This window comes from Kryptolebias marmoratus, linkage group LG10 (assembly GCF_001649575.2).
Source record: "Kryptolebias marmoratus isolate JLee-2015 linkage group LG10, ASM164957v2, whole genome shotgun sequence".
NCBI classification, from domain to species: domain Eukaryota; kingdom Metazoa; phylum Chordata; class Actinopteri; order Cyprinodontiformes; family Rivulidae; genus Kryptolebias; species Kryptolebias marmoratus.
In genome coordinates this window covers 9,813,254-9,834,825 of record NC_051439.1, presented here as the reverse complement: position 1 = coordinate 9,834,825, position 21,572 = coordinate 9,813,254, and the positions used below count along the sequence as shown (strand labels likewise).

Here is a 21,572-nt window from a genome sequence, read left to right as displayed (position 1 = left end):
TTCAGACAAATTAACCCATGTAAGAGAAATAAATAATTCCAAGGGTAATATCACTAAAGAGAGCGTTCCTTTCTCAAAGTAACTGCCATGTGGGACAAATTATAAAAATGATACTCTGATGTCCCGTTCTCCTGAAGGCAGCATGGAGCTGCGTTGAAATGAAACACCATCGATACAGCTGCAGTTCTGTAACGGTTTGAATATTTTAGGCCACAATATTTTTGCAAGTAGTTCAAAGTTTAAACTGATATTGTTGTGAATCTTTTGCATAAACCTTACCTTTAAGCAAACGCCCCCCAAAAGAATATCAACGTCCCCCTTTTGAAAATATTGCTGCCAGCGCCCCCCGTCATCCTCTCAACGCCCCCCAGGGGGCGGTACCGCCCCCGTTGAGAAACGCTAGTCTACAGTAATGTAGATGTTCATACATGTAAAAGACTTTTCTTCATCATAACAATATTATTTCTGATTATTTTACCTTGTTTTTCAGCTGCTATAGATACCTCAGTACCCAAAAGCTTGTTGCAAAGTGTAAAGTGTAAGTATCCAGCTGATAATTGTTAAAGGAGATATTAATTTCATATACTTTGTTGTTGAATATTTAATATTTAAGTTAATTTTTTTTCTTTTTTGTGTCAACACGCTCCAATGCTTAAAGTTTTGCTAAATATTAATGAAATGTAACACTGCAGTAAACGTAACACTGATCAGGCTTTCATGTTTGTAAAGCCCAAAATGAATCCTTTGTCTAAATATTTTGAAGGGTTTAAATGATTTGCCTACGACTGCGCCCTGTTCTAATTTGCATTCTAATAAGCCAACTATTTTGGACGTGGTGCTGAGAAACAGAACTGCTGCGCTGACTAGAGAGGGAAAAGTTGCGCATTACATGAGGACAGGGTGCAGCTCACCCTTATCCCCAGCTTTAAACAGACTTTCTTCCAACTGTGCTAGCAAAGTTTCTCCACTGATTGATGCAAACCCCGCAGTGTTTATGTTTATTGTGGATTAAAATGTAGGATTAGAGGAATGCAAGGACGATTGTTGTAAGTTTTGGTAAAAATCATGTATTGTAGAATTAATTTCCTTGATTTCATTTAAATATTTTAAAACACATTTACAGACAACGACCAGATCAGGAAAGAGCGGCTGAGGAAGGGGCTTCGTCCTCATTCGGCTCTCTCTTTCTCACAGAGGAATGGTCGAACTTCCAGGTCCTCAAGTCAGGTACGAGATCAAGTGCAATGCACGGATTTCTTTTTGTCCTGCTAACATATCCTACACAAATATGTGGCATTTTAACATTTTACCTTCTGAATGTCTGATGAAATAAATGTATTTCTGTCCTTTTAGAGCCAGTTATCCGTGCAGTGTGATGACAGCCCCTACCTCTGCTCAAGGAGCTCCATTATCTCCAGCCCAAGGTTCACCACCTCCTTCAACGCCAAGGATGTGGTGTATCCATCCTGTAAGGTCGGTCCCCACCGCAGTCGCCCATCGTCCGAGATGAAGTACCGGAGCCCAGACGAGACTTTTCAGAGGAAGCAGTCGACGTGTTCGCTGGTGGCTTTGAGAGATCAGGGTGGCTACAAAACCTTCCAGGACCCCGTCAAGAAGACATACAGTGGAGACTTGCTCCAGAAGCATTCGCAGCACTTTACTCAGGAGAAACCGTTCACTCCCAAGACCTTGAAATCAGATAAGAGCTCATATCTGACAAAATATCGCTTCTACAGAGCACCACTGGTAAAACCTCCCCAAGATGGCGGCAACTCGGGACAAATGCAGCAGGACACAAGTAAAATAAGGTACTCAGTCAGTGTGGGATTGAAGCTCCCAAGTAAAACAATGGAGCATATTTAGTACAATTTTTTTTTTTGTATTCTGTTTAGTTGTTAAGACTGTTTTTATTTTTGTTTCACGCAGCACAAAAATAAAAAAACACTCACATGAGCCCGATGAGCAATCTGAGGTAAGTTTGAACATTTTGTTTTTAAGACAAATTTGTAAATCATGACAAACTGTGATGTTGATGTCTTCAATGTTTCCCAGACCGGGTAATACATTTATATTTGCTTTTTATGTTCCCCTTTCGTAAAAATCCAGTTTTTAGCATTATTAACATGTCCACAAGTTGTGTTTTATGGCAATTTACAAAAATAAAATACAGCTATCAACACTATAGTTTAGGATTTCTGCTGCAGAGTACCAACAATAAAAGTGAGACCCCAGGCAGTTGCCTTATACGAGAAAAGGTGGTAATTTTGTGCTTAGTGAGTGAGAGTTAGCCGTTGTGTTGATTATTTTGATGTTGGTTGTTTACAGAATAAAAAATGCATTCAGTTTAAAACGTCTGAAAGCGAGGTAGAGGAAGTGCTTTGAGGTTGATATGTGGGCTGAGCCATATTAGCATATTTATAGAGCCCCTTGCTGAAGGAGGAAAGGGATTAAAAACAATACATCAAAGACAAATTCAGTCTAATACAGATCTTTCATGGCCAGCATGTTCAAATATCGTATTTTCAGGAACACAGACAACTCTTGGGTTATTATGAAGCTGTTTAAATGTGACTTTAATATTTGAATAACTAAATAAATATGAAGATGCATGTAGGCACAGCGAAACGCTCCCTCTTATTTTCCCGTCGCTCTTGTTGAACAGGAATACTCTACAGATCGTGAGTGGCTGGAAGATGAGCTCAACTGCACGTATTTCTCACCATCAGATCAACAGGACCGTAAAACCAAGAGAGACCATTATCTCTTTGGCTCCACATCCAGGTGAAGTAATGCAGCAGAGGTGGACGCTTGCATTTTATTCTCCTAGAGCAAAATTCTAAAAAAAAAAAATGTGTCTTTCACTGTAGGATCTCACCAGAGGGCAGGAAACCTCTCACTAGGAGTCGTGTGTCTGCAGAGTGAGTTCTCAGATTTGATAGGTTAAAACTTCAGTAAATGTTGAGAACAACACAAACACAAAACAATCTTCAATTGAAACATTGTCTTTTTTTAACAGGGAAGAAGAGTTGATGTACCTTGAATTTATTGCTACTGTAACAGAAGACATCTTGTCCAGGGGGCACATCTCGAACAGGTTTTTATTTTATGAACCACTTGAAATTTTCAAACTAGCTCTTCACAATGTCTTAAACTACATACTATATCTGTACATGTGCAGACTGGATTCCCCACTCTTTGATTGTAAGATTAAATCTCACTAACTTAAGTACCGGCAGGTTGAAGAATCATTTAATCTTTGAGTAGTTACGCAAGTTTAATTATCTATGTTCTTTGAAAGCATGGTAGACCGGGTGATGAAACGGCACATTGGCAAGAATCTGCATCGGCTCGATGAGGTAAGTGTATCATTTCCTGACTAATATCAAATACGTTAACAGGGTTCCCACGCAGTCTTGAAAAGCATGGAAAAGTCTGGAAATAGTCCTTTCAAGGTCTGGATAAATATGGAAGGAACAGTCACAGCATTGTCGACATTTGTTTTAAACACAAATAAGAAATAGAAATAGGGCATGCAGATCACTCTTTGTAGTTGGACACCCTATTTATACTGTTTGTATTGTCATTACAAGGAAATTTGTAACGACTTGAAACATTTCAGGCAGTATTTCAATGGGCTGCGGCTGTTCTAGACTAGTTGGTGAGTCAAAGTTGTGAGAAAACAGGCAGATTTTCAGCTGCAATCTCACTGAATTTTGCAGCGACTCTGGTACCGTTTTGAGAGGAAATTTGTCGCACCCATTTTTTGAACATGTTCAAAATTCAAGCGACAAGGCTGCACGCCTCATTTGAGGAAATTGAGAAGCCCCGCAACCACGTGGAGGCGTTTTGAAGACTCCCTTGCAAATGGCGTTCACTGTCCAGTCTCCACCGATCGCAGACAGCTGAGATACTGGCTTTGGGTCACAAGCCTACAGGGCCACGCATGGAGACTTTAAATACATGTTTATACATGTATGAATTTCCTTGATCAAAAATATATTTTGTCTGTGCAAAACCATACTTTAAAAAAAAAAGTTACATGAAACAGAGCAGTGTTTAAAGAAAAAAATACACCTCACATGATGTATTGTAAATGTAGTAAAAAATATTGAGGAATTTCTTTACGACATACAAATATTTTACATAAGCTTACGGGTAACAAAACTCCAGTACTGTAGTAACTTGGCAATTTAAAAAAATAAAAAACAGTTCATAGATATTTTGACTGAAAAATGGAAAATGTGTAGGAACCCTGTGTTAAGCAAGGCTTGTTGACGGCTTTCGAGGATTTTCTCCTGCTTGTTTTTAGGGTAAAATGCGCCACCTTCTGGAAGAGCTGCGCAAAGAACTGGACGAGCCGACCAACGTGTCCTCGAGAACAGAAACCGATTCGCTTGATACAGTATTTTCACATCTGGATTCTGGGTGGGACCAAGTAAAGACTAAAGAAGGCATAGACCCTTTAAGTCACGAGACACTGATTAATAGCTGGGATTTGCCACGTTATGATGATCCTTTCCTGGTTTCTACACCCCTAAGCTCCCCTGTAAGAAAAGCACCTTCACCTAAAATAATTGAAGAGAAAAAGAGTGACATGGACAAAAAGGGCTCCGACTCAGCGTTACTCAGTGATGAACTTTCCAACAGTCGAGGTGACAGTCGAGACACGGCTGCAACAAGAGGTGACGAGAACGAGCACGCCGATGGAGACGGCGATCTGAAGCAAGGGGACGTGAACCTTGACGGGGAATTCAAGGTGCTGGAGGATTTGGAAATGGATTTGTCTGAGAAGTTACACGTATCCAGAAGCACGCACTCACCGGAAACTGCCAACGGCACAGACGCGAACAGCGTCGCCTCTGTCAGCGACGATGACTTCTAAATGTTGCTGTGCTTGTGTTCGGTTCTCAAAGAAGTGTTGTTTTGACGTGAACTGTAATATCCTAAATACATGAAAGTAGGCTGTAGCTATTAAAACAAAAAAGTCACCCACCACTGGTTGTTTCCCATGTTTTGAAAACTCACTGAATAGGTGTTTTTGTTCTGATCTTTTCTCCTTTTTATTATTTATTTTTTAAATTTTTTTTTCTTCTGTGGTGTGCATTGCAGTCATATTTCTATAATTTGCAGATTTAGTTTGAATTGACTCCCCAGTCATAAGCATTGTGTGTCTATAGATGATGCTTTCAGAGTGATAGAGAACTATGTAATGAAGAAAATACAGTATATTCTCCTCAGGTGTTTCACTTCTAACTTGTAGTTACTAAAAGCAGTCTTTCACCAGAGAGTGTCTTTCAATTGCAATAAATTGTTTATACTTTTCCTCGGTGCAAGCTTTCATTTGATGGGTGAAATCCTAAAAAAAAAAATGGTCGTCCAACTTAGCAACAGCAAATAAGCAAACATTATCACTGCTTTTCAAGATCACGTCTTAGGCAACGCTGCAAACAAATAAATATATTGCTCTGCGTCGTTTGCGGGTGATTACAGTGGTCCAGTGAGCTGTAAGTCGATGCAAAAGGTACACAAACATGTCTGCAGCCAGCAGTTCGTGACAGCTGTCTCATTTCTGGCATTTTCACCGCTCAGCATTCCAGCTGTCTGATGTCATGGCACTGAAAACACCAGCGTATTCCTCCGCCAGAGGGGAACTACAATGCATTTAAAGCGTCGTATTTTCGAACATAAAACAGTCAAATTTAGCTTGCACATTTTTTTTTAAATCATAGAGTTACAGTTTTCATCGACTTTAGTTTGGGAAATAACTAATACCTGAGGCGGAAAACGATACAAATATAGCGTCGCGGATGTAGACGGGATACACTTGTTGCTCTTCCAATCCCAGGAAGCGAAACACGCTCGGAACTTTAGTGAACTGTTGGACCAAGAGAGACATGGAGCTGCCTCGATAGTTTTTGATCCAGAGGCAAACTACAGTCAAAGAAGCTCCCTCGGCTTCTACTACTTATTCAAAAAGCTGTGATCCATTTACCTCAATGACGGACTAGTTAAAGGCCTAACTCTGGCCGGACTACTACATTGCATCTCTTGGCTAACGGTAACGTTTTTTTCTCTCTCTCCCAAAATATTTACCGGCGACGTCAGCCTCTCGAGGGTGTCGCCTATTTGCTGGAGCACGAGTTAGCTGCCTAGCGCCCAGGCTAATTTTATATGGTGTTTTTAAAAGTAAAACGAAACTCTAGTGCTGTTTTAGAGAAACTCAAACGCTGCGGGGAAAACTTCACAAATTCAGTAGACGAGGACACAGTGGCGTTCCGTATAATTCGAAGTGTGATTTTTCACGATAATAAAAAAAGAAGTGAAAGATTTTGCTTGCTGCCTGTCGGGTCGGGTCGAGTCGCTCTGGGTGTTGGGACCAGACTATTCCTCGGTAGGGGATTATCTGACCACAAGCTTGGACAAATTGCCAGCAAAATCGTGGTAACCGAGGTCGGACAGTTTGGTTTTAATGTGATGTACTTCTATACAGTTTCCTACACCGTTCAAAGCATTAACCGAAAAATAAAAACACACGACTTGACAAAAAGTCAATGCAGACCCATGGGGATTTTATAAAAGAGGATGACTTGGCGTGAAACCATGTGTTTGTTTCCTTTGGCCTCTGTGACACCAGGTGGGGCGTCATTATGCTAAATAATGCAGAAGCGTTGTAACATTTTTTAGTGATGAGTACGAGCAAGTCTAAATCATGCCTCAGTGGTGTGCAGTTGTGACTTCTTTGTTTTGCTCCTCTCGTTTCAGGTCCTTGTTGTCATGACTTGAAAGATCCTCGCAGTTTCGGGGGGTGGACACCGAGGCGGACGGTGGTTTCTCTGGAAGAGGCGGAGAACCATTTCCTCTGCGAGGACGTGTGAACCATGCCCTTGCCATTTGGCTTTAAACTCAAAAGGACCCGAAGGTATACGGTTTCCAGCAAGAGCTGTCTTGTCACTCGGATTCAGCTCCTCAATGGGGACTTTGTTGAGTTTACTCTGTCGGTGGAGAGCACTGGGCAGGAATGTTTGGAGGCAGTCGCCCAGAGACTCGAGTTAAGAGAGGTATGTATGGGTTTCATTCAATACAAGTGCTGATTGTTCTCCGATAGACTCTCTTTAGACTTGCTATCTCAGCAGTAAAGTATTTGGTTAGGTTTGTCTTCTGCTCGCATTCCTTCTCGAAGCGAAGTCGAAGAGCATTGACAAAGACAGGCACTTTGTCTTGTTTACTCGTGTAACATCTTTCATAATCGTTGCCCTTATTACAACACATGTCAGTTTTATAGGGTGCACAAACTAATAAATATTGTCAGCAATTTGTAACTGTGCAACTAAAGCCATATTTGTCACCCTGCAGGCTGATCTTATTGGTCTATGTGTCCCTTTTTGTCGTTTTTCTGCCGTACTCCTGCTTGTGACCTGAAATGAACTTCAGTATTTTTAAAGAATATCTCATTTCCTAAAATATTCCTGAAGTGGAGAGGAGGCTTGCTAGATGACTCAAAAGCAAGGAGTAAAACAATAGAAATGGCAAAAAATCTGCATCAGTTTTAGTTCTAGTCAGAACAATTAGTGCCCCTTAATGTTAAATTAAAAAAAAATCTTCAAATATAGATTGTAATCAGCCAACCTATGCAATGTAAACATCAGATTAGATTCCTAATAGTTAATGCCGTTAAATTAGTTCCTCAAATGAAATGACAGTAAGACTAACGTGTGTTTAATTTTAATAAGACGACCCGAATTAAAAACATCTACATTTGTTACACGGTACAGTCCAGCATCAGAAAACAAGGTTTGACGAACACAAAATGAAGGAGGAATGTCAGAAACTGCCACCTGATGGGTGCATGAAGCGTTTAAATTAGGTCTGCGCAATATAATAAAAACCTATTGTCATTGCAGTATCAGTAAGCACAATATTAATATCACAAAGGACTGCTTGACCTGCAATAAATCTTTATTTGGTCAGTCTGACAGACTCTCACTGTCCTTTGTGCCCACACCTGATTTAGATAATAGTTGTGGAAGAAGACAAAGTGATATATGTGCACATAAGTGATATATCGCACAAGTTTTTCCTAATATTGCGCAGCCATAGTTTAAATGGGTATCATAAACATTTAGAGTTTTTTTATTGTGGTTCATCATTTTGCAGTCAAATATTCGTCAGCTACAAGACATATGTGAAAGCACGTTTTTTTAGCTTCTATTTTTTTGCTGTTGTTCAGTGGCTTTGGGTTTTTCAAACTAGTCGATTAGCATTTATGAACATATTGTAATTTTTGACGAGGACTGCACATGTAGTTAGGAGGCTCTAATGTATTAAAGTGTCTGTTATTTGGCAGCATAATGTAACAAGACTTAGGAGTGCAAGTGATTACCTATTTATTTATTTATTTTTAGTTTTTGGTGCAGTGTTTGCCTTTTTATGTCAGCAGGGTTACGTGTCCTGTCATGTGCACTGATTTAGGATTAAAAATGACTTCACGATTTTCCCACTGCAACTGATTTTTAGGAGAACATTTATGTGGCCTTTTTTGCAAATCACTTTTTTAAATGCATTCATAACCTATAGTCAACAAGAGCTACAAATATGAACACCTATAATAATAAGGAGTTCATGTCATCACTAACCTCTTAAAGTCTTAATTTAACTGTCAGGATGCGAAGCTGGAGCTTAATGAGTCGTCCTCTTTCGTTTTGCCTTTCAGATCACATATTTCAGCCTTTGGTACTACAATAAGCAGAACCAGCAGAGGTGGATCGACTTGGAGAAGGCGCTGAAGAAGCAGCTGGACAAGTATGGCGTGGAGCCCACAGTTTACTTTGGAGTCTTGTTTTACATACCCAGCATCACCCAGCTGCAACAGGAAATCACAAGGTGGACTTGACAAAGCTACTCGCTCTGTTTGTACTGTAACTACAGTATTTAACTTTAAAATGTTGGACGAAAAGTAGAATTTTTAGTTTCAATTAAGCGATGCAAAGTTTAGTTTAGTTTTTATTGTATATTCTTACAGTGATATCTTGGAGGTTTGGCTCTGTGAGGTTTTTACAGCAGTTTCTACAATTATAAAAACACATTAGCATCTCTCCTTCTTTTCTCTGCTTCTAATAAATGCCTTCTTTCCCACAGATATCAGTATTATCTACAGTTGAAGAAGGATGTTCTGGAGGGCAGAATCTCTTGCTCCCTGGATCAAGCCATACGTTTAGCTAGCTTAGCAGTGCAAGGTAAAAACCTATGTATTTTACCAACCCTGTGTCAGCATATTTAGCTTGTCTAACCTGGTGATTTTGGACGTGGGTGTGTTCAGTTTTCTGCCTTTTTTTTTTTTTTCCGCCCATCTAGAGCATTTTCTTTATTACCAGTTTTGTGTTTGTCTGACGCTTACAGTAGTTTGGATGAAGAACAAAGTTTATAGTTTGAAACTTGCAATGTGAAGCATGTGTATCCCAACACCTTGTATCTAAAAGACTCTTACACACTGCAGTCCGTTACAGGTCGGTACCTTATTGTAAAGGAACGCTTACTATTGCAATTTTGTTCAACTACCGTTCAATTTGTACCACGAAGAAAGGCCTCAGAATTAATTGCACGTGTCTATAATGCTTATTATCTATTTGTTTTCATGTGGAAACTTTAATACTTTGCTACAGTGTAGCTTTTGTTTCTGTTTTGTATGCTGCCTGGAGTGAGGGCCGATTGTAGCTTTTAAGCACTACTCACGCCTGGAAAACTAAGTGTAGCTGTGGCTGTTTCCAAAAGACAACCTGGAGCTGCTACAGCTTTGGGTTAATGTGTTGGCAAAAGAAATGGATTGCTCCTTTTCTAAAATTAGACCATCGTGTATTCATGCCCCGTTGCTTCTCAAAGGACTGCAGTTCCACAATGGTTCCACACCCTCCTCATCAAGACGGGCTTCCCACTAATGACACCTGGCCTTTTGTAATAGATTCAAAAAAAATTTCACAAGTATTGTCCTGATGTTTGCTTTGCTCTATGTGCCCGTTCTTAGCAGCATCCTCTCTCTTTATCCACAGCTGACTTTGGAGACTTCAGTCAATATGATTCCCAGGACTTTCTTCAGAAGTTTGCACTGTTTCCTATTGTAAGCATTTTATTTTTGTGCTCTTTGTGCACAGTCATGCAAATTATTTCATATTGTTTGTGTTAGTTTGTGCAATTGTTCCAAACCGGACTTTTGTCTTTGCAGGATTGGATTCAGGATGAACAGGTGCTGCAGGAGGCCACCCAAAAAGTGGCCCTCCGCTATCAGTCCTTTAGGTGAGCGTTTGCATACCATCAGCCAGCCTTTTTGTGCTTTTAATCAACAGACAAAGCTTTACAAAGCCAGTTTGAAGTTATCGACAGAAGCTTATTATTGTTGGTTATGTTTGTTAGCGTAGTTAACGCCCATAAAAATGAGATATTTATTTTTTATTAAGGTGAACTGTTGAATTTGAGACAAGACCTGGAAGGGTAAAACGAAAAACAAATAAAAAAACAAAAAGGAAGGGTGCACAAACCTTTGTGTGGATATGAAGAGAAGCACAAACAAACCAAGGCTACAATCATTGTATCTAGTGTTGTTTCCAAGGATTAGACATTTCTCTGCCTGTCCTCGTGGACCCCTGAATCAACCTTTTTATTTTTTATTAAGTCATTCTACTTCCACCTTTTTGAGCAAGGTCAGGGAGTTTTCATGTTTCCTCTGCAATGTTGTTTCTTTTCAGAGGTCTGCCAGCCTCAGAGGCAGAAATGTTGTACATGCAGGAGGTGGAGAAAATGGAGGGCTACGGCCAGGAAAGCTACCAAGCAAAGGTAGGTCTACAAGATCCATCTGGAGTCCCCTACAGCTCTAAAAACAATTAATGATATTTGGTTAGTAGAACAAGAAAAACATATTTTATTCTGTTTTTGTGTGAGATCAGGACAGTACAGGCTCAGATGTTACCCTGGGTTCCTGCCTTGATGGTATCTTTGTGAAGTACAAGAATGGACGTCCACCTCTATTGTACAGGTACGTTTAGAATAAATGACAACATTTTAGATTTCAGAAATGCTTAAAAGACATCAGGTATAACTCTCTTTTACTCCTGGCAGTAAAGAATTGAACTTACTAGACTACGTTAGGTTTAGCTCGCAGCTATTTCTATTTTTTTAATTGTCTCCTAGAACTACAAGTTGGGTTGATGGCAGATCAGAACTTTCAAGTTGTTTCCTACATACCTGCGTTATTTTTAGTTGAATACCTGTTCCAACTTCTGTATATTTTTATTTGTTTAATATTAAATCAGTGTCCCAATCTGTTTGACTGCAGTGACATCCTGTTTTTTTTTTTTGTTTTTTTTTTTCTTTCTCCTGTTTCTTTTTTTGCCACTGTGTCAATCGACTGCGTAGGTGGCATGAAATTAACAACATGAGTCACAATAGGTCCTTCTTTGCCCTGGAGCTGACCAACAGGGAGGAGAGTGTTCAGTTCCAGACCGTAAGTCTGTCTCTTTATCAACCCATCGCCGTCGACATAGTTGTCTTTAATTTGATTAAGATAAATTGGCGTTTTGTGCCCGTCGTAGAATTTACCACCAGTCTTTCTGAATGTCCCTTTGTGAGTGGAAGTTATTTGGATGAGTTTTTGTCCTTAAGTGACATGCCATTATCTGGAAGAATGTCCAAGTATTTAAGGACGTAAACAGGAATTCTTCTGTTTCAAAAAAAAAACCAACCTAAAACCTAAACTGTAATCTGTGCTGACTGTCACACATTTAAAATGTGTTTTTTTTCTTGTGTGTAGGAAGATATGGAAACCTCCAAATATGTGTGCCGCCTGTGTCTGGCCAGACTCAAGTTTTATAAGATCAACAAGAGTAACCTGTAAGTGTTCCCCAACTCGTCTGGCCTATTTTGTGTCCCTTTTATTCCTCGCTGTCTTCTGCGTGTCCTCTTGTTATAGCCTCATGTCTGTTCACTTCAGAGAGGAGTGTACGCCCCTGCCTTCTGAGGCCTCCCAGAAGTCCCTTCTCACTCTGTCCTTTCCTCGTTTTCCAATGCTCTCTCGTACCTCTCTGCCTTCTGATAAGGGGTGAGCAAATCTGTCAGCCACCGCCTGCAGTGTACCAATTATACACCTGATGCCACCACAGATTCACTCCCTTTAGTTACCGTAGGGCAATGAATAACATTTCAGACCTAGTTTTTAATCTAAAGCCATTCCATAATATGAATTATTAAACATAAAACAAGGACTATAAGAAGTTTAAAAGGTATTTTCTTTTGGTTAGCTGTTTTATTTTTCCTGCATCGTACGTTAAGGGTATTTGGAGAAGAAAAATGTTGTTCAAACCTAAAAAAAGTTGCATAAGTCTTCCTCTGTACACCACAGCATGCTTTTACAATTATTGACTCTGGACCACGAAGCTTCCTGGTGCGTTGGATGAAATATTTTCTGCTTAGCTGAAAAAGAGTGGCTTGTTTTTGGTAAATTTGCCGCTGCAGCTCACAATTTAGATAACGAAGTAAGGTAATAAAGACAACATTAATTAAGTAATACTATTTAATTATTAAAAAATAGATTAATGTATTTAAAATTTCAATTAACTTTTCCCCCCCCCCCACAACCAGCCAAAGCCAACCTACAGCTGTCAACCCTGTCAGACGGAGGTCTTCTACGAGAATATCTTTGGTAATGTCTCTGTTCTCTCAGTACACACGTCTACAGTAATTTCACTGTGCTGAATATGACATTCCTCTGCATAGAATTCCCTACTTAATTGTTGTTTGTTAGAATTATCTAACAGCAGATGGTTATCACACAGTTATATTTAGTTTTTTGCTTCTTTGTTGCCCTGACCCCTGAGGAGTGTTTGGCTCATGTGAGCACTGAGTCAGTCCCCTTCTTGTTGACTTGCAGCCAAAGCCACAGCCCTACATGATGCCTCCTCCACAAATGCATTACAATGGTCAGTTCACGGAGCCTTACACATCATCACAAGGTAGGCACCGGTTACACATTATACCTCAGTGGGGAAAAAAATTTGAAAGTGAGACTTTACATACTGTAATTGTTGTTATCGTTTCATCCATCTCGGGCTGTTTTGTTTTCTCCCAGACAACTTGTACATGAACACTCAGAATGGTTATTACTACCACTCTCAGACCAGCCTGGACCGTTCCCCTCTAGAATACAGCGGTGGAGGGCGTTTGCGTAACGGCAGCGTGTACAGTGCCCACAGCACCAGCTCCCTGACCAATCCCCAGCACTACCTGCAGCCGTCACCCATGTCCTCCAACCCGTCTATCACCAGTGACATCACCAGGCCAGACTACGTTCCCTCCCACCGCCACAGCGCTCTCATCCCACCCTCCTATCGTGCCACTCCCGATTATGAAACGGTGATGCGCCAAAAAACCCGAGGTGTGGGGGGAGGGATGGTTTTATCTCAAGAGCACCGGCAGAGTCACTCCATGAGGAACTTAAACATTGGGAACTCGTACGCCTACAGCAGACCAGACCCTCTAGTTTACAGTCAACCGGAGATAAGGGTAGAACATGGTGGAACATCCCATCATCACCACTACCCGTTTCATCTGGGCTCCAGCTTCCACAGTCCTTCTCCATACCCCTACCCCGTGGAGCGGAGGCCTGTTGTGGGGGCAGTCAGTGTCCCGGAGCTCACAAATGTCCAGTTACAACAAGCACAAGAGTATCCGGCCACCAACATCATGAGAACACAAGTTTACAGACCGCCTCCTCCCTACCCGTATGCCCATCCTCGTCCTGCTAACAGCACACCTGATCTTTCACGCCACCTGTACGTCAGCAGCAGCAATCCGGACTTGATCATCACGAGGCGGGTGCATCACTCAGTCCAGACCTTCCAGGAAGACAGTCTGCCTGTTGCACACTCTTTACAAGAGGTCTCGGAGCCTCTTTTCAGCGGGCTTCCGCACCGGCAGCCATACCATGCTCAGAAACGCAACTCGATCGAGATCGCCGGTTTGGCTCACAGTCTCGAGGGAGTGAGGGTGAAAGAGCGAACCATGTCGTCTTCAGCGGCAGAAACAGCCACCCAGTCTTCATTGGTACATGGCGGCCCCTCGCAGGGGTCCCAGCTGAACGTGTTTTTAGAACGTACAAAAACCGAAGAGAGGGGAGACATTAAGGAAAATGTGAAGTACGGGCACAAGAAGTCGCTATCTGACGCTACGATGTTGGTTCACAGTAGCGGAGAAGAGGAGGAGTTCGAGGACGATAATGGATGTCACACTCCACTTTCACAGGAGGCCGTTCAAAGTGTTATTCCCGATCAGCCGCCACAGCAGCATCGCAGCCTGACGTCTCTCTCCTCTCTGACGACACAACAGACTCCCATAGAACCACCTCCCGCCTATCCCATAGGCTCCGCTCTGGACCCCTCTATAACCAGCTCAATAGTCTATAAAGTTCATCCCCTGATCCATAAGAGCGAGCCCCTTTACCTGCTGTCGGAGTTGAGACAACCCGAAATTATGCCCTCGGTGTCGGAGGGAGATGTGAACGAGCAGGCAAACGAGAAGCCCAAAAAGGATTTTAAGAAGAGACCCGATGTGTCTGATGTGCCTCCTGGGAGGAAAACGGGAGACGGCTTACCCCCACCAGTGAGTCTGGCTCTCAAATCTATTTCTTGTTTTGAAACCATTTTATTATTTCTTTTATAAACTCAAACAAGCTGTTGTTTTTACCGTTTTACAACAATATACTGGTCATTTAAAAAAAAAATGTACAAGTGATAAGTGGAAAGGGGCAGTCCGTGTCAACATGCAGAGTTTACTGTTTCTGTTGTTTACTGTAAATACATCGAGAATTAAAGTTTAAGCCATAAAATCAGACGACGTAGAGCCAATAGGTGAAGAATAGAAATGCACAAAAGAAGCCATAGTTCGATTTACACACACTTCTAGGATTAGGTAAAACAGAAGGCACGTTAAAAATGTAGAACAAAAATAGTCTCGGATTGCAGAATGCAAAAAAGGGCAGTCTCTTTCTTTTGGCAGTGATGACTAACCACTAAATCACAAGCTCGGTTTGATGTTTTTGTTTTGTTGCTACATTGAAATGTCTGACGGAACCGCACCTTTAGCATCAGCAGGTTTCTGTTGCTTCTACGTTCAAGTAGCATGTAGTGTGTGTGCGTTTTCTTAGTAACATCTATGAAGATCTTTCGTGAATTTGTAAAGAGAATTCAGGGATGTTTTGTCGGAGACTTTATAACCTGTCGTGGTTGACCCGTTAACCAAAGAATGTAGTGAAACTACTTTGCTTAACCAGAAAGGCGACATTCTTCCAGTAAACACACAACAGGCATGCGCTGTCCCTCCTCTTTTTTTTTTTTCCCCATCCACACTTCCCTTTCTCTGAAGCTAATTCATCTTGATCTTTACTCCGTCACGCCAGGGGATGAAGAAAGCCTCCAGGTTAGAGGTGAGGAAGATGGGCCCCCTGAAGATGGCCCGTCTCAATGGCCTGTCAGTGTCCAGGAAGCCGGTGCAAGAGGAGATCAAAGACGAGCCCGAGCAAATGTCGAATGACGAAAAGGTAGAGTGTTTACTTTGTCCCCGACCTTCTTTTTTGTAGCTCAAAACAGAGGAATTAAATGTTCTTTGTCTGTTGTTATAAAATTGAGCTGTTGGTGTTGCTAAGATCCTGGTAGAGACTTTGTCGTAAGGAAAACATTAAAGCGAGAGTGCTGTTCCAACTTTCAAACGCATCAAAAAATAAATTTTTAGGAAATCAAGTTGTTGCTTGTTGATTCCTGTATGTCTTAAAAGTCAGGAATTGTATATTAAGCTTATTACCGGCTTTGAAGGGAATTTGTATTTACCCTGAAGACATCAAACTTGAAAAGAAAGACAGTAAAGGAACAAATAGGAGCTTTTAACAATATGAGATCTTACAAAGTAGTATTTAACATCACATTATATTCATTTGGAGACTTAAATTCTTTAAGTCGAGCTGATTATTTCATGAATTTGTTTACAGTTTACTGGAAGCTCATGTTATGTAAGTGAAACCATTTCTGCTGTAAAGGAAGTAGACAGTAAATTACAAATCATTGTCTTGCACCTGTTCATTAGGTATTTTCTTGAAAATGTATTTATAGTAATAATGTCTCTATTGTATTTCATGAAATGATTCCCTGTCTTTTCAGTTGTGGCTGAAAAACCCATTTTGTTACTCTGACCGCACATTTGTTTTGTTTATTTTGTAAAGCCACTGAAAGAACTCCTCACAGGATTAAGTTGTTTGCGACTCGGTTGATGACCGGGATGCATTTTCCATTTGTGTATGTTTAGTGTAAACTGCTGGAGGAGCACATGGAAAAGGGAGAGCTGCTTAAAGAGTTCGAGAGTGTCCCGAGGCATCGCCAGGGAGCGAATTGCACCATCGCAAACTATCCGGAGAATTCAGACAAGAACCGCTTTTTAGACGTCTTGCCTTACGACGACAACCGAGTGGAGCTGGTTCCCACTAAGGAGAACAACATGGGCTACATCAACGCGTCACCCATTAAAGTAGGTTGCACGGAGCTCGTCAATCTCAGCTCAGATGAATATAATTGTTGTCAAAACTTTCGGGATCCACGTGTGGTCGGTCCAGCAGCGGTCTAGCACTCCCACAGGAGGTGCTCGTGGATTTCTGGGACAGAAACAAACTTGTTAGATTTTTATGCCTCATTTTTTTAAGCATCTCCCACAACTGCTTTTCATTTTTTCATTTTTCTTGTCTTATTAGGTAAAAGTAGGTGAACAGGAGTGGAGTTACATTGCTGCTCAGGGTCCCATGTCTCACACATGTCAGGACTTCTGGCAGATGGTGTGGGAGCAGAAGGTTTCCATCATATCCATGGTCACTGCTGAAGAGGTGACTTTATATTTGTAAAGCTTTATATTGAGGTCAGGAGATGTCTTGAATATGCTCGATGTGTTGACGCTATTTCTTTGTGGGAAGTATTAAATAAGTGCATCAATGACCATCAAGTACAAACTGTTACAGCAGCGTTTTACTTCACTGAGACTTTAGTTTCCTCACACTCTCCTAACGTCTCACTCACCTCAGACAGCTTGCTCCTTCGTCAATTCAAAAACCTATCCTGGACACATCAGGCATTCTGATTTTTTTTTTTTCTGAGAAACAAGATCTCAAAGAAAGGAACAGAAAGTGAAATATCCATCTGAGTTACTGGGCATTAAAACACTGACATTATAAGAACAGGCAAATGACTCTTTTCTGAAAAAAACCAATCTGGCAGTGCTTTAGATTTCACAAGGTCAACGTTAAACAAAATGGTTTTCTCAAAAACTTGTTTTCAAATTACTGCCTCACAAAATAGCTGTACCTCAAATTTGTCACTCCACCTGAAAGAGCGCCCACTGTTGTCTTCGTTTTAAATTCGTCCCAAACAACAACAATAAAAAATGTCATAAAATATATATCACCAAAGGTGGGATAAAGCTAGGATTAAAAGTTTTAAATTTAACACAAGGCTCAGAGTATTGTGCATTTGGCTGCAGTGTTTTAACACCCACTGTCAAAAGGTGAAAGGTGGGTAATAGTGTTTTTGTTTGCGTGTGTGTCTGTCTGTTATTAAAGTATTTCATAAAAGGGGGTGGGTGCATCAGTAACTTTGCTTTATTGCCTAAATTGTATGTTGTGATTAAAACCCTCAAAACTACTGAGATGCTAGTTACAGAGCAACATCTGCTGGGCTTTTATTTCTCGTGTCACCCGTGTCGCAGGAGAGGGGACGAGAGAAGAGCTTCCATTACTGGCCCCGACTCGGCTCACGAAACCACACGGTGACTTACGGACGCTTTAAGATAACCACGCGGTTCCGCTCAGAGTCCGGCTGCTATTCCACAACGGGCCTAAGGATCAAATCCCTTCTGACGGGACAAGAGAGGACCGTCTGGCACCTGCAGTACACCGACTGGCCTGACCACGGCTGTCCTGAGGACTTCAAAGGCTTCCTCAGTGAGTGCACACATGATTAGGAATTTATTTTATGATGACCTCTTCATCCTGGGGACTATTTCTGACATTATGAGCTCAGTGTACAATTTTCACTATTTATTTAGGGCTGATTTAGGGATTGTTGCTTTCTTTTTGTTTGTGTGAACGCATCACAATTATTTGAAGAGACACATTCAGTAATTGTGAGAGGCATAATTTGCAGTCAGGAAAATTTTAACAGGCTAATTTGTTATGCAAACGGTTATCATAAAACTGACAATTTATCACTCTTAACAGATCTATCAATGTATTATTTTTGCCCCAATTTTAATTTTGGACACCACTTTAATTTATCTTAAATGTAACCTTGTAGAGAAAAGTGTTTGTCCTGTAATCTGGTGCACTTTTATCATTTTCAGATGTGTGGTTAACAAGAAAAAAATTAAAAGGATGTTAATGTTATCGGGTTAATATCTGGTTTCTGAAGGAGATTCTGTCTATTTCAGTAGGATTTTATTTGTACAAATATCTCTACTCAGTAACTCTGAACATTTTGTTTTTAGATTTCAAATAATCAGATGATGTTTGGAGAAATCTGTTGTTATTGCTTTAAAATATTATATTATAAACTTATTGTAAAATTGTTCTGATCAGTCAGAAATATGAAAAATTGTATGAGTTTATCTGAATTGTCAGGTCAGAGCTTTAGAATGATCATAAATAAGAAACATCTTTGGAAACTGCAGTCGGTGTTTCTGTATTTATGTGTGTAAATTAAATCTTATTTTTCTTCCTCCAGCGTACCTGGAGGAGGTCCAGTCTGTGAGGAGACACACGAACAGCATCAGCGATCCAAAGAACATGAACCCGCCCATGGTGGTCCACTGCAGCGCTGGAGTGGGTCGATCTGGAGTAGTCATCCTGTCTGAGGTCATGATAGCTTGTCTGGACCACAATGAGGTAACCATGTTCATAAAAGTGTGGGGGGGAACAAAACTGCTGAATCAGGCTCATTTCTGTATTCTTTAATAAATATCGTCTCTTCCAGTCGTTAGATGTCTCAAAGTATCTGAAGATGCTGCGTGATCAGAGGTCGAACATGGTTCAGACGTTGTCCCAGTACACCTTCGTCTACAAGGTCCTCATCGAGTATCTCCGCAACTCCAGGCTGATCTGACCATCGACTTCTTTTGGGTGACTCGTCACAAACGGTTGAAGGATGGATTTCCTTAATTCTGCTGAAATTAGAGAGGCCAAAGTTTGGACCCTGCTTGTGCTAAGTATTAAATAATGTCGACGGCAAGAAATGTACAAGAAAGCTGAAACGCCATATGAAGAAGTCTACAGACTGTGATCTGCCTCTAAACAGTATTATCTATAGTTCTTATTTTTTAATGGTTTAATAAAGCCCAGCACTTTCATCGTACCATGCTGTACATAATGACCCAATATTAAGCTGCATCATACAAATACTCTAGTATAGATGTATATTGAAGACATTTATTTTCATTTGACTAAGGACACTTTTTAAATGAATATATTTTGATTGCTGTTGCTTGATTGGTTTTAATGGAAGCTGAAAAATGATAATGCCCAGAATTCAGAGCGATAAAAAAACAACCAACAGTGAGCTTGCGTTGTGGAGTTTAGTTTAGTAGTTAGCTTAGCTTCTCCAGTGTTTACCACCTCATCTGTAACATCACCCCCGTAGTTGGAGGACGTGTTGGCCTGGCTTGCTGTAAAACACATTTGGAAAGAAAACAACTAATTTTGGTTGCAAAATTTCAGGTTTGGGGTTTCTAATAATACACTGTCAGAGTGGTGGTGATGTTAAGAAGTGCTGAAATATCCGCACTGAAAAGCTGATGGGTTTCTGTATTTTCCTACGCCTTTCATTCAGTCTAATTTATTGAAGGAATCATTGTTTATTCATACAAGCGAGGCTAACTCAAAGCAGAAGTCCTCTGAAAAGGAGGGCTCACACATGCAGTGTGGTGGAGTTTCGCACTGCGGCGCTCAGTCTAAGTGTCAAGCACAAGGCCTGCTGAACAGGCCGTCTCCAGTGTCAGTATTCTGGCTGCCACGCTTTCCAGTCCAGTAAGAAATAAGACACTTCCTATTTTAACAAATGGCCTCCTGACTATTAAAGAACACTCGTTGTGTCATCATGCGCCACTGGAATCCGGTCAAACTGATTTCTCACCGCGGCTGTCCGGCCATACGTCGAAATCAGGAGTTAAACTGCACAGACACCATGTTTACAGGCACTGTAAGTAGCTCTCTGAACTTTATTTTTTATTTTTTTGCTTTTGAAGGTGCCAACTTAATCAGGTGCCCTGATTGTTGTTGACAATTTTGTTCTAGACACTTCAGGTTTTGCTGAAATGAAGGAAGCTGTATTTTGGACTGTTTTCCAGAACTCGCCATTGGTTTTAAATTTCGTGTATTTTTAATTTTGGTGTTGCGATGGCGTTTGGAAACTGAACAAAAACAAACAAAAGAAGAAGGCTTTTGTGCCCCGAAAGTAAATGTTTGTCTATGTACAGGTATGTTTCATAATGTACACAATGTAAAATTCTGCTTTACTGAAAATTGTACAGAAATTTGTATAAACTGTGTATTAAAAGAAAACATGTTACTGAATAAAAGTGTGGAAAATAAGCCATGTTGAACTCTGAGTATTCTACTACATCCAGCTGTTATGCCACCTTGTGGTTGGTGTTTATATTAATATAGTGGAGTTTATTTTAATAGCAAGAGACACGTGTAGTGTCTTACGCACTGAAACACCAGCTTCGCTTTGCACAATGTCAGCGTTGGAATCTGTTGCAAAATGCTAACCGCATCACGAGAGTCTGATTTAAGAGCCGTTCATTCATCGGCATCGTGTTAGACTGCCAAACCAGACAGGTGACTCCTTCCAGCAAATATCTGACAAGTATGCGTTGTTCCCCCCCCCCCCTTTGTCTGCGTGCTCCTTTCCTCTAAGGCTCGTCGGCATTCTTCGTGATTGTTTTTGGCAGGGGATGAAGAAAAGCTCTTTGTCAAAGGTGAAGAAGAAGGGCTCTCTGAAAGGTGTGCCCCCGCCGGTGTCCAGGAGGCAGGAAGAAGCAATCATCTCAACGATGAGAAGGTACGATAGTCAAGTTTTCAGTCATTTGCTGTTTGAAAACCCTAAATGTAACACTTCCTTCAGCATTTTGACAATAGAATAGCACCTTGAAATATCTTTTTTTTTCCACTACAAGCTGCACAGAGACGCTTACAGCAACGGCTCCTTGAAAGATTCAGCCAATATCTCAGTACATCTCCATCTCCAAGGTCCTCATCGAGTACCACCGTAACTCCAGACTGATCTGATCGTTGACCTCTTTTGGGAAATGCATCACATGTGATATAAAGGTCAAAGTTTAGACCCTGCTTGTGCTTTAAATTATGCTGCACCTATAGTTATTTAACAAACATACTTTACTAATAGCACTTTCGTAATACTATGCTGTAATGTGCCAATATAGATGTGTATTTAAAACATTTTTATTTAAGGCACTTTTTAAATTAAGGTATTGGCTGTACGTTTGGG

The 21,572-nt window shown here is 40.8% G+C and overlaps 2 protein-coding genes across 3 annotated transcripts in view; both read left to right on the top strand.

The window, feature by feature from the left end:
- spata7 (spermatogenesis associated 7) overlaps positions 1-5,322 on the top strand; it is an 8,211-nt gene extending 2,889 nt beyond the window's left edge. The window contains exons 4-12 of the mRNA XM_017411259.3: positions 491-538; positions 1,124-1,227; positions 1,354-1,808; positions 1,927-1,972; positions 2,663-2,781; positions 2,868-2,918; positions 3,017-3,094; positions 3,299-3,356; positions 4,310-5,322. Of these exons, the coding sequence (XP_017266748.1) occupies positions 491-538; positions 1,124-1,227; positions 1,354-1,808; positions 1,927-1,972; positions 2,663-2,781; positions 2,868-2,918; positions 3,017-3,094; positions 3,299-3,356; positions 4,310-4,882 (1,532 nt within the window). The 3' untranslated portion in view covers positions 4,883-5,322. The remainder of the gene's footprint in view (positions 1-490; positions 539-1,123; positions 1,228-1,353; positions 1,809-1,926; positions 1,973-2,662; positions 2,782-2,867; positions 2,919-3,016; positions 3,095-3,298; positions 3,357-4,309) is intronic.
- Positions 5,323-5,850: 528 nt separating this feature from the next.
- ptpn21 (protein tyrosine phosphatase non-receptor type 21) lies at positions 5,851-20,653 on the top strand. 2 transcript variants are annotated; one of them, XM_017417086.3, is made up of 20 exons: positions 5,851-6,058; positions 6,763-7,058; positions 8,711-8,880; positions 9,136-9,233; positions 10,044-10,111; positions 10,217-10,287; positions 10,737-10,824; positions 10,935-11,023; positions 11,404-11,491; positions 11,798-11,877; positions 11,978-12,085; positions 12,625-12,685; positions 12,914-12,995; positions 13,112-14,640; positions 15,437-15,577; positions 16,336-16,554; positions 16,775-16,903; positions 17,779-18,013; positions 18,792-18,952; positions 19,041-20,653. In XM_017417086.3, exons 2-20 carry the CDS (start codon positions 6,879-6,881, stop codon positions 19,167-19,169), a joined length of 3,726 nt encoding a protein of 1,241 aa, XP_017272575.1. In that variant the 5' UTR covers positions 5,851-6,058; positions 6,763-6,878; the 3' UTR covers positions 19,170-20,653. The 2 variants fall into 2 exon arrangements, with proteins under 2 accessions (XP_017272575.1, XP_017272584.1); XM_017417095.3 differs by lacking the exon at positions 11,978-12,085 and having other exon boundaries at positions 5,852-6,058.
- The last annotated feature ends 919 nt before the right edge of the window (positions 20,654-21,572 follow it).